Source organism: Mustela erminea, chromosome 1 (genome assembly GCF_009829155.1).
Source record: "Mustela erminea isolate mMusErm1 chromosome 1, mMusErm1.Pri, whole genome shotgun sequence".
NCBI lineage: Eukaryota > Metazoa > Chordata > Mammalia > Carnivora > Mustelidae > Mustela > Mustela erminea.
This window is the reverse complement of record NC_045614.1, coordinates 9,399,419-9,411,435: the sequence shown is the minus strand read 5'-3', so window position 1 is coordinate 9,411,435 and position 12,017 is coordinate 9,399,419. Positions and strand designations below refer to the sequence as shown.

The 12,017-nt window shown below is 61.3% G+C and overlaps 1 protein-coding gene across 23 annotated transcripts in view; it reads left to right on the top strand.

Moving 5' to 3' along the window:
- CACNA1A (calcium voltage-gated channel subunit alpha1 A) overlaps positions 1 to 11,240 on the top strand; it is a 286,232-nt gene extending 274,992 nt beyond the window's left edge. For 18 of the 23 annotated variants that reach the window (XM_032312798.1, XM_032312787.1, XM_032312820.1 and 15 more), the window contains 9 exons: positions 3,416 to 3,523; positions 3,662 to 3,762; positions 4,973 to 5,082; positions 5,198 to 5,336; positions 5,491 to 5,604; positions 6,987 to 7,022; positions 8,098 to 8,284; positions 8,599 to 8,852; positions 9,630 to 11,240. In XM_032312798.1, the coding sequence (XP_032168689.1) occupies positions 3,416 to 3,523; positions 3,662 to 3,762; positions 4,973 to 5,082; positions 5,198 to 5,336; positions 5,491 to 5,604; positions 6,987 to 7,022; positions 8,098 to 8,284; positions 8,599 to 8,852; positions 9,630 to 10,346 (1,766 nt within the window). In that variant the 3' untranslated portion in view covers positions 10,347 to 11,240. The remainder of the gene's footprint in view (positions 1 to 3,415; positions 3,524 to 3,661; positions 3,763 to 4,972; positions 5,083 to 5,197; positions 5,337 to 5,490; positions 5,605 to 6,986; positions 7,023 to 8,097; positions 8,285 to 8,598; positions 8,853 to 9,629) is intronic. The other 5 variants (XM_032312923.1, XM_032312913.1, XM_032312908.1 and 2 more) reach the window with 2 other exon arrangements.
- Positions 11,241 to 12,017: the final 777 nt, after the last annotated feature.

Here is a 12,017-nt window from a genome sequence, read left to right as displayed (position 1 = left end):
GCTGGTGCCAGTGGCATGTGGGGTGTAGAGGCCGGGGCTGCTGCCAAATGTCCTCCAGGGACAGACTCGGAGCCCAATGTCACACAAAACAGGATACAGCAGGGGAGGACCCAGGATGGTAAACCCTGGGACACAACTGGTTTGTGAGGGACTGTTGCCTGCGTCCAGGAGGACCTCCTGATCCTGCCCTCACCCCACCCCGGATGTTAGTAATTCTGTCCCTGGAGGAGGAATAAGTCTGAAGTTCAGCCTGGAAGGGAACCCCAGGACCCCAGCAGAAGGCCACCTTGAAGTCCCCAAAGGATTCTCCCTTTGTTTAAATGTGAAATGACAATCCCGAATGGGAGACTTCCCAGTGAATTGAAACAGAAACAGTTGGAGGTGGTGATTCTTAGCCAAGGGACAGTTCTATCCCCTCGGGGACACTTGGCAATGTCTGGGGACAGTTTGGTTGTCAGGACTTGGGAAAGGAGGTGTCACTGGTACCAAGAACGTGGAGGCCAGAGAGGCTAATCACCACCCTGCAGTGCATGGGGTGACCCCACACCCAGAATGATACAGCCCCAGGCATCCATGGTGCTAACTAGGTTGAGAAACCCTGCCCAGATCCCTTACCTAACCCACATGCCTAGAGCGAGCGCAACAGTCCGCTCGGGCATCGTAACAAAATACCAGAGACGGGACGGCTTAAACGATTTATTTTCTCATGGTTCCAGAGGCTGGAAGTCCAAGATCAAGGTGCCAGCGGGGCTGGTTCCTGGTGATGCCTTCTCCTCGGCTTGTAGATGGCCACCTTCTTGCTGTGTCCTCGCATAGCCTGGGGTCTCTCGCTTATAGGAACAGCAGTCCCCTGGGATCAGGGACCACCTTTATGACCTCATGTAACTCTGATTACCTCCTAGAGGCCCTACCTGCAAATGCAGTGACACTGGGGATTAGGGCTCAAACATGAATTGGGGGAGGGGGACACAATTCTGTTCTCAATGGCAGGTGTGTTCCTTTTCTTCACAGAAACAGGAAACCTATAAGCTAGAAGGAGAACGTGACTTTTACTAGGAAATGCCACATTCTCTTTTTTCCCTCCCTGGGTCTCTGAGAAGGAGCCACACAGCACCCCCCCCCCCCCCGCACCTCAATTAGCTACAGCGGACAGCAGATAGAGCTGGTAATTCCATCTGCTTCCCATAAGGAAAGAAAAACTATGAGTTAGTGTCAAGGGTCTTGAGAGCTTAACAACACGGGGGATTTTCCCAAGGGTCTCCCATGATAGTCCTGAACTCCCAACTTGAGTCCTAACCCACGAATCAACCCCACCCCCATGCAGCTTGGCCTGAGTGACCACACACCCCTGCATCACCAGTGGTGTAAAGACAGAACGGACTGTGGAGTTCGCCCTCTAGTGGGTGAGATGGGGAACAACATCACGAAGTGATTTGAAGGAATGCGAGAGGCAGAATGGCATCCAAGGGAATGGCGGGAGGCTGTGTCAGGGAGGGAGGCCAGCTAGAAGACCTGTTTGGGTTTGGGAAGGGACCTGAAGGAGGTGAGGAAGGAAGCCACATGGATATTCGTAGAAAGAACGATCCTAGCAAAGGAAATAACCTGAGCAAAGGCCCTGAGGCAGGACCATGCCGGGCATGTGTGAGGCACAGCAAACTCAGTCTGGAACAGAATGAGCAAGGGAGGAAGTAGAGGAAATAAGGGCAGATGGCGCAGGGTCTTGTGGGGTCACGGTGAGGACTTGGGGAACCACAGGAGTGAGGGAACAGAACACGGAGAGCTCAGAGCAGAGGCATTGGGGGATTGACTCCAACCGGGCCGGCGCCCTCTTCTGGTGGAGGCGGGGACGGACACAGATTCCTGAGCAGAGGCACCTGCCCTTCTGCAGGCAGATCAGTCCCGCGGGGCCTCACTAGTCTCACTCCAGAACAAGTTCTGAGCTTTACCTGTGCACTGGTAAAAAGGCCCTTCTGGAGGATCTTTCTCAGAGTAAAGATGTGTGTGTCCAGGGGCACATGTCTGAAGGTGAGCGAAGGCCCCAGAGAGTGTCTGGTAGACGTTTATGCTTTGACCCACATCTGCTGAGAAGCTGGACCCGGGCTCCAGCGGCGGGGCAGGGGTGGCCCGGGGAAATGGAAGGGCAGGGAGGACAGACGCTGGGCAAGGAGAGGTCCACGGGGAGTGGAGGCAAAGTGGGATGTTGGGGGTGCCGAGGCTAGGAGCTGCTACTCAGCCAGCAGGCCGATGGCTGCTAGAGTTCTGAAACACTTCCCTGCTGGCTGGTACTGGCCCCTGCCCTTCCCCCATCTCCGGGACCTCCCCCACCCCACAGTCCAGCAACTACAGGGTTAATATTTGGCCCAACAGGGGGCCTTGTGGGCCTTGCTCTAGCTGTCCCTCCATACCTGCTGGTAAAAGTTTGGAACAGCGCCCCTGTGCCCAGAGTTGGGGAGTCGGAAACAGTAGTAGAAGGGGGGTCGGGCTGGTGTAGCGGTCAAGATGGAGGAGAACGTGCCCGTGCAACAAACAGCCCTGAGTTCTCCCACCGACCGAGATTTGCTTCCCACTCCTGTTCTCTGTCCTTCGTGGGTGGGCAGGGGGCTCTGTTCACCAGCCACCGTGACAGAGTTTTGGAAAAAGAACACAGGAATGCCCCCTACAGGCCACTAAATCCCCTGACCCTGAAGTGGCCACTCAGCACGCTCATGCTTCATTGGAAAGAAGTCATCACACAGCCCCCTGGCCAAGCCCAGGGGTAGGAAGAGCCAGGCTCCTGGGCAGTCAGGCTGGACGGACCAGGAATCGCTGGCAGGGAGCCTTAATGACCTCTGTGGGCGGGGTGAGGGACCGAGGATCAGCAGTGGCTGAAGGTCACATCCGTGGGAGGGGAGACTTGGTTGAGGGAGAAACCTCCCCTATCAGGGCTCCTCTGGGACAACCCAGCCTCTCCGAGGCTTAGCACGAGGCTCTGCCTCGGACCTGTGGGCTGCTGTCATAGTCATTCTTTGGCAGGACACTGTCCTAAGGCTGCACACATACTAGCTGCTTTGATCTTCAGACCATTCTGTGAGGTAGGTCCTACTGCTGTCATCCCATTTTGCAGATGGGAAAACTGAGGCACACAATGGTAGCCTAACACCTGAGCCATGCAGTGGGTAAGTGGGAGCCAGGCTGGGACCTGCGCCTTCCCGCTCCTCCTGATGCTGCCTGTCCCCCCCACCCCCAACATAGCCCCCCCACGGACCAGAGCCCACATGGTCATTTGTCCTCTGGGTCAGGCCTGCAGGGAACTGGTGACCCATGGCAAGCAGGATTCCAGGGCCTGAGTTGGCAGGAGCTGCTGGCTTTCCAGCTGCCCCGGAGTCTGGCTGACCCCCAGGCAGGCAATCAGGGCCTCTCTGTGCCCACGTTGCAGGCGGAGCTGACAAACAGCAGATGGACGCTGAGCTGAGGAAAGAGATGATGGCCATCTGGCCCAACCTGTCCCAGAAGACACTGGACCTGCTGGTCACCCCCCACAAGTGTAAGAGCCACTCCTGGCCTGGCCCCGGGCTCTGCCCTGCCAGGGTGGGAGGGGGGCAGGGAGAGAGGAGGCTGGAGCAGGGGCTAGGCTGGCACACACGGGGCCCACACCCACGGCGACCTCACCCTGTGCCCCCAGCCACAGACCTGACCGTGGGCAAGATCTACGCGGCCATGATGATCATGGAGTACTACCGGCAGAGCAAGGCCAAGAAGCTGCAGGCCCTACGCGAGGAGCAGGTACGGCCCTGGGCCCTGGCCCCCTCCCCACTGGTGCTCTTTCCCCTGCGGGCCCCACAGTGACAAACCAGAGCAGCAGGGCATGGCCAGGACGCAGGACAGGACACCGGAAAGTAGGGCCGGGCCGAGGAGGCGGCCCCGATGAATTCATCTGTTCCGCCAACACTTATTGGGCACCTACTGTGTGCCAGACACTGTTCTCAGACCTGGGGGCGGCGGGGGGGGGGGGGGGGGGGGGCGGTGCAGCTGTGAGCAAAACAGACCAGAATGACTGGAGAGCGGACGTTCCAACAATAATAAGTGACTAACATGGCAGAGAACAGTAAGTGTCCTAAGAAGGCATGCTGGGGGAGAGGGGTGCAGTCTGAAACCGGTGATCAGGGAGGCTGCCTGGAGGAGGTGATGTCGGGCAGAGACCCAAAGGAAAAGAAGAGGGAGAAAGCCACGTGGATGTCTGAGGGAAGAGGGCTCCAGGCAGAGGGAACAGCAGGGCGGAGGTCCTGTGGCAAGCCTTTTGAGTTTGGAGAAGAGCGATGCGGCCAATATGGCTGAACACAGCAAGCAGGAGGGGCGGCAAGGGGGCGCCTGGTCGCTCAGTCGGTGAAGTATCTGACTCGTGATCTCAGCTCAGGTCTTGAACTCCGGGCGGTGAGTTCAAAAAAAGAATGGAGACAAGGGTAAGAAAGTGAGAGGGCAGACTGAGGAGAGCCTTGGGGGCCCTTGACACTGTTTTGTCCGGGTCTGATGGGAGGCCCCGCCCCCGGAGAGAAGGGACCACACACAGGTGGTCGCTGGCGCCCTCTGGTGTCCGGGGTGGGTTAGGGCTGGAGCGGGGAGCCAGGGGAGGAGGTGAGTGGCACAGTCCAGGCGAGGCCATAGGGCCAGAGCTCGGTGAGAAGTGATCCTGTTCTGCACGGACTTGCAGGGAAGAGTCTAGTGGACTGGCTGATGGAGCGAACCTGAGTGTGTGTGTGTGTGTGTGTGTGTGTGTGTGTGTGTGTGTGTGTGAGAGAGAGAGAGAGTGTGTGTGTGTGTGTGTGTGTGTTGGGGGTGTCAAGAATGACTGCACTGGGGGGCTGGGGCTGCGGGGAGAAGCATTGAGTGTCCTCTGCACAGCTGGCCAGACCCGGAGCCTCGAACACCCTCCCCAGCCTACTCACTGCCCCTGCCTGTCCACCCTGTACCCACACACTGTTCTCTGCCTCTCCAGAACCGGACACCACTCATGTTCCAGCGCATGGAGCCCCCGTCTCCAACCCAGGAGGGGGGCCCCAGCCAGAACGCCCTCCCCTCCTCCCAGCTGGACCCAGGTGGAGGCCTGTGAGTGTGGCTCTGGCCAGGAGGTGGGGATGGAAGAGCAGGGGGGCACCCTTCCCCAGTGCAGACACCCCTGGAGTGCCCACCGCCACCCTGTCCTCTGTCCCCCCACACACAGGATGGCTCATGAAAGCAGCATCAAGGAGAGCCCATCCTGGGTGACCCAGCGAGCCCAGGAGATGTTCCAGAAGACAGGAACATGGAGCCCAGAGCGGGGGCCACCCACCGACATGCCCAACAGCCAGCCCAACTCCCAGGTGCCTCTGTCCCCCCCCACTGCCTCCCAGCTCCCAGGCCTAGGCAGCCCAGGAGGGAAGGGTGTGGGCCCCACAGCCGCACACCCACCAGGCCACCCCTGGGGCCCAACGGTCGGGCCAGGAACTCAGCTGGCCTTGCCCTGATGCCCCACAGTCTGTAGAGTTGCGAGAGATGGGCAGAGATGGCTACTCGGACAGCGAGCACTACCTCCCCATGGAAGGCCAGGCCCGGGCCGCCTCCATGCCCCGCCTCCCTGCGGAGAACCAGGTGAGGGCTTTCACCCACCCCCCCTGGGGCTGGACTCCTGGGCCCCTGGGGTCCAACACACAGCCCAGGGCATCTCTTTCCTCTGGGACCCGGGCTTGGCGGGGGGACCCACCTGCGCTCTCCGCAGCAGGGGGCAGGCCCATCCTGGAGGGCCCAGAAGGCCTGGCCCTCTGAGCATCTCTGATGGAGAGCAGAGAAGGGAAGGGGCTCCCCTGGAGCAGGACACAGTCGTCACTGCCAAGTGCTTTCCAGCTATCCAGGTTGGAGGGGCCAAGGCAAGGGGATGTGGAGGTCATGTGGGGGTGTTGGGAGGAGGTGGTGTGTCGGGGCTGGGTGAGCTGCGCGGCGCGCACACACACACACACACACACACACACACCATGTACGCATATGCTCACACTGCACACACACACACACACACACACACGCATGCACATAGGTCTGCTATCAGGAATTTGGCAGGTCCTAGGACCTGGTAGCAGAGTCTGGGGTGGGCCTGGAGGCAGCTGGGGTTTGTATTTCCTGTCTGGTCTTTGTGGGGGCCAGTGGGGGGAACAGGGGCGTATGCCTGGTGTGTGTCTGTGTGTGGCTGGCTGCTTTGCCCAGCTGCAGAGGCCACTTGGTTAGCGGGGCGGGTGGAGGGGGGAGGGTGGGGTGGGGAGATGCGTGATCCCGCTGCCCCAGGCTTGCAGGGACAGAGGGGCCAGAAGCCAGAAGCATGGCTGGCTGCCCGCCCAGCCTGAGAGGCACGGTGGCATGTGGGGCCGGGGCGGGCTTCCCGTGTGCTGTGCCGTGGTGTCTGCACGGAGGGGTCAGCGGTGGGGGGAGGCTGTGCTGTGCCTGGCGGGGCCAGGGTGGCTCAGGGACCTGGCTGGCCTCTGGCTGCAGAGAACCTGGGTCGGGGGGCACCTAGCTGCATGTGGCTGCCAGCCTCCTTACCCCGTACACCCCCAGGACAGAGTCGCTGGGCCCCAGGAGAGGGTTGGGACAAGCCAGCTGACGGCCGCCCCCTCCCCAAGCTTTGAGTGTCAGCCGGAGCCAGGGCTGGGGCGCATTGCATGAAGCAGAGCCCAGGGCCAGGGGCCTGTGGCCACGCCATCCCATCTGTCGGTCTCGTGCCTCCGCCATCTGTCTGTCTGTGGTGTCTCCTGTCTGTCTCCTCTGTGCCCGTGGGAGGCTGGCCAGCCGGGCCTGGGGTCACCCACGCACCAGGGACTTTAACCTCTTTCCCTGCTTCCCTTGCTCCCCTCCCCCACACTGCCCAGGTTTCTCTCCCCAACCGTGGCATCTCCGTGTACCACCTCTCCCTCTCCCTCTTGGCTTTTATATTTATTTTCTTCTTTCTGTTTTTCTGTGTGCACCATCCCGTGGGGCTGTGACAGAGGAGAAGGGGCCGGCCACGTGGGAATAACCTCAGTGTATGTACCTCACCGCCCGCCTCCCAGCTGGGCTCCGGCCCCCTCTTCCCGCCCACCCCCCCTCGTGGGAGTCCTGTCATCTCTCCACCCCTTGGACCCCGCCCCTTCGTTGCAGACTGCACCCCCCTCGCCCATGAAGCCCCATCCTTGTGTGTTGTGTCCTCTGTGTGCCCTGCCGGGGGGGCGGGGTCTGCCCCCCCCACCCCTCCCCCATCTTCACCCCCAAGCCCCCAAGCCAGGAGGTGCCATCTTTCCAAGAAACCTGATCCGCAGCCCCACCGGGCCCACGCCTTTTCAGAGGCTCTTGTTCCCCGGACGCACCTCTGACTCTGGTGCTGAAGCCTCATGTCCCTTAAAACCGAAGTGCCACTGAGCACTCAGCTGGGCCAGCCCCGGGCACCATCCTCCTCCTCCCCTCTCCCAGCAGCAGAGAACCACAGGCTCCTCTCCGGGGCCTGACCTGGGAGGTGCAGCTCCCACAGGCTCCCAGACTGCAGGCCAAGAAGAGCGGGTCCCCCCAGGGCCTCAGGTGCCAGGGCAGCCCCTCCAGGGCAGGCTACAGGAGCCAGACTTGGGGGACCAGGAAAGACCGGTCCCAGCTCACCCGAGGAAGGACAGTGAGCTGGGATTCTTGGTGCCCGGCCCTGGGCGCATAGGAAGCCTGACCACTGCCGCCCCCCCTGCCCTGCCGTGGGAGGAGAGTAGGCAGGATTGAGGGCAGGGCCCTGCGGCCCCGAGGCCCCAGGGGACACTCTGGATGGGAGAAGCTGTCCCCTTCAGCTTGCCTGTGCGTCTCTGGCTGAATGGCCAGGGCTGGGTGGTGGTACCTCCGGGAGTGGTTTTGAGAAGCAGCAGGAGGGATCGGTCGGGGCCTCCCAGCAGGAGCCCAGGATGGGCCTGGGAGGAGGCAGAGGCATCCTGGGATCCTGGTGGATCGGAAGCCGAGCCCCATGGCCCACTCGGACTCTGCCCCGGGTGGTCACACCTGGTCACTGAGGGCTGATGGGGCAGAACGGACCGGGACCACTTGGTGCAGGCGGCTGACCCTGGCCCGCTGGCCTGTCCACCCTCCCAGACCATCTCAGACACCAGCCCCATGAAGCGCTCAGCCTCCGTGCTGGGCCCCAAGGCCCGGCGCCTGGACGACTACTCCCTGGAGAGGGTGCCGCCTGAGGAGAACCAGCGGCACCATCAGCGGCGCCGGGACCGCGGCCACCGAGCCTCTGAACGCTCCCTGGGCCGCTACACAGACGTGGACACAGGTGGGCTGCCCTGCGGGCCCCAGGAGACAGAGGAGGGCAGGAGAGGAAGATAGGGCAGAGTAGGGCAAACATGGAGAGAGAAAAGGAGTGGCCTGGGTGTGGAACAGGACTCTCAGGGGACAGGACCAAGGGACCCCAAGCTGGGCCAGGGGCTGCTCAGAGCCTGGGGACCAAACAGACCTCCTTGGTCCAAGAGAAGAGGCCCCTTTCTAGAGCCCGCACCCCCCCCCCAGGTGACCTCCCGGGTGCACATCTCACCCACTCCTCCCTCACGGCCATCTGTTTGTCTGACCCCCACCCCAACCCGCGCCCAGGCTTGGGGACAGACCTGAGCATGACCACCCAGTCCGGCGACCTGCCATCGAAGGAGCGAGACCAGGAGCGAGGCCGGCCCAAGGACCGAAGGCACCGGCAGCACCGCCACCACCGCCACCACCACCCGCACCCCCCACCCTCCGAGAAGGAGCGCTACACCCAGGAGCCGCCTGACCACGGCCGGGCCCGGGCCCGGGACCAACGCTGGTCCCGCTCGCCCAGCGAGGGCCGTGAACACATAGCGCACCGGCAGGTGGGTGTGGTACTGGGCGCCCCAGACCTGAACCCCTGGGAGACCAGTGTGGGGGCGGGGGGCATACCATAAGAGCCCCTCCAGGCAGGGTCCTCCCTCCCCACTGTGACCTCCAACCCTGCCCACCATGGGGGTCCCCAAGCTCCCGGGGATGGGGAGAAGCCCCGCAGGGGTAGGCACAGGCTCCCCACTCTGCCCCCCCAGCCCCCCTGCCCGCCCGCCGCCCCCTCCCCTGCCCCGCAGCTGCTTCCTCTTTGGTTGTGGATCACGTTTGAGTTTCTGGCCAGCGCGGTCCTTATGGCTCATGCCCCCGCTGGCTGCCTGCTGCCTTTTGCTTTCCTTTAACCCGGCTTCCGTTTTTGTTTCGATTATGATTTCTGTCCTCTGGACGCCTGTGAGTAATTTTTGAAACTTCTGCTATTTAACCCCGAAACTTACAAAACTCCATTTCTCATTTCTCTTTTCACTTTGTTGTGTTGGTTTTCGACTTCCCTCCCTCCTTGTCTCTGACTCCTCCTCCCCTCCTCCTCCTCCCCCTCCTCCTCCTCCTCCTCCTCCTCCTTCACCTCCTCTGCCCTGTGGCTGTTGCTTTTCTCCTTTTTTTCCATTCAAATGTCCTGTGTCCCCCTCTCCTCCTCCCCCGTCCCCCCTCCGTCCCCTTTGGTATTCCTCTGCCCCTCCCTCTCTCCCGCCCGTCCCCTGTGTCTCCTCCGTCTCCTTCTGGTTGATTTTGTTGTATCTTTTTTTTTGATTTCCTTTGTTTCAATTTTCGTGTAGGGCAGTAGTTCCGTAAGTGGAAGCCCAGCCCCCTCAACATCTGGTACCAGCACTCCGCGGCGCGGACGCCGCCAGCTCCCCCAGACCCCCTCCACCCCCCGGCCACACGTGTCCTATTCCCCCGTGATCCGTAAGGCCGGCGGCTCGGGGCCCCCGCAGCAGCAGCAGCAGCCACAGCAGCAGCAGCCGGCGGCGCGGCCGGGCCGGGCGGCCCCCAGCGGCCCGCGGAGGTACCCGGGCCCCGCGGCCGAGCCTCTGGCCGGGGAGCGGCCGTCCGCGGGGGGCCACGGCAGCAGCCGCTCGCCCGCGATGGAGCGGCGGGTCCCGGGCCCGGCCCGGAGCGAGTCCCCCAGGGCGTGTCGCCACGGCGGGGCGCGGTGGCCGGCGTCTGGCGCGCACGCGTCCGAGGGGCCCCCCGGACCCCGACACCATGGTTACTACCGGGGCTCCGACTACGACGAGGCCGATGGCCCGGGCGGCGTTGGCGGGGAGGAGCCCCGGGCCGCGGCTTACGACGCGCCACCCCCTGCGCGACACACGTGCTCGCCCAGGACTCCCCGGGCCCCAGGCCCGGCCTGCGCCTCGCCTTCCCGGCACGGCCGGCGACTCCCCAACGGCTACTACCTGGCCCACGGACTGGCCAGGCCCCGCGGGCCGGGCTCCAGGAAAGGCCTGCACGAAGCCTACAGCGAGACCGACGACGACGACTGGTGCTAAGCCCGGGCGAGGTGGCACCCGCGCCCGCCCGGCCCCCCCACGCACCCCACGCACACGCCCCACGGGGAGGAGCCGCGCACAGGCCGCGGGGCCACCTCGCTGCCACCTGCCCAGCACACAGGGGAGGCCCGGAAGGGGCCCAGGAGAGGACCTGCCGGACGACCCCGGGCTCTGGAGGGAGTCCCCAGGACCCGGACACACCAGGGTGTCCCGCAAAGACCCTCGGCCAGAAAAGCCGCTCCTGGGCGGTGATGCGCCCCCCACCCAACCCCGACCCTCCCCCGCACGACGGGGGCCCTCGGGGGGGCAGACAAACCACACAGCCAAGGGATTCGAATTAACTCAGCCATTTTTGGAGAACCTTGGGGAAAAATGGAAATTTAAAAAAAAAAAAAAAACATTTTTAAAAGAAAAAAGGGGAGAAAAAAAATCGCTTCTATTGATGAGTTTTATCATCTCAATCGAATCTTTCCTTTCCCTGGTGAACGCGAGCTGGTGGCCCGTGTGGCGGAGAAGCCAGAAGTGAAGCTGAAACCCAGCGTCCCACACAGACCTCCACCAGACACTCATACCCCACACACGTTCTCAGACACACACAGGAGTGCTTGCTGGTTATACCAAACCCTACTATTACTGCCTGCAGAAATCAATTTAAAAAAAATAAACAATTTTAAAAAGGACAAAAAAATTAATGATTGAGAAAAGAAGCATTTTTTCTGACATTTGGTCCTGCTTGAAATAACAAAAGAAAAAGAAAAAAAAAACACCACCACCACCGATTTCCTTTGCTTCTTTTTTCCTTTTTCCTACCTTGTTTGAAAACTGTGGGCTTGGGACTGTGAATTACTGCATGACATTCAAAAAGAAAAAAAAAAATAAAAAAGTTGAATCAAAGGGCTTTTGATTGCACTGGTCTTTATCCCTCTGCAAAGCGCTCCCTAGGTCTCTTTGGGGGAATGGTAGAAGGAGGCCCTTTGAACGTATTTGAAAGTAGCCAAGGAAGCTGTGACTCTCTAGGCATCCAGTCTTGGCGATGTCTGGGTGTTGCTCCAGAGCCAACAAAGAACAAGGCAGACAGGCTCTGTGCCTCACCGCACTTAGCGGCCAGAGCTCTAGAAATCCTGGCTACCTTAACAAGCCCAGGAAAGCCAAGGCCAAAAGCCAGGTCTTTGCCAGCTATTCTGGCTGGAAGTTAGAGCGGTGCCCCCACTGCCACCCCACACCTCCATCCTCAGGCACCCAGGTCTCCAGCCATCTGCCTGCAAAACAGGTTCTACCTAAAAGCAACCATTCTGGAAGATCAACCATCCTGCATGACCATCCTGCATGACTGGGCCAGTGGGACCCCACAGAGCACCTGTGAGGTCCCAAACATTAGCAGAACTCCTATGGGAAACACCCTGGCAGTGGGGAGTCCTAGAGCTCAGTCAAAGCAGCCCACCCATGGGTGCGAATGAATGGTCATGGTCAGCTCTAGATGCCAGCAGTGTAGCAGACGTATGGGGGAGGTGGGGTGCTTACAGAAGGGACTGACAGCCCACCCAGGGCACCTGTCTATACCCTCCCACTCCAGACTTATGGAAGCGACCCCACAGATGGAGATGGTAGAAGACCCCCCTCCCTGACCCCCATCCTCAGGGCCTCACCTCCCTGCCTGTTCTGTGAATGCCT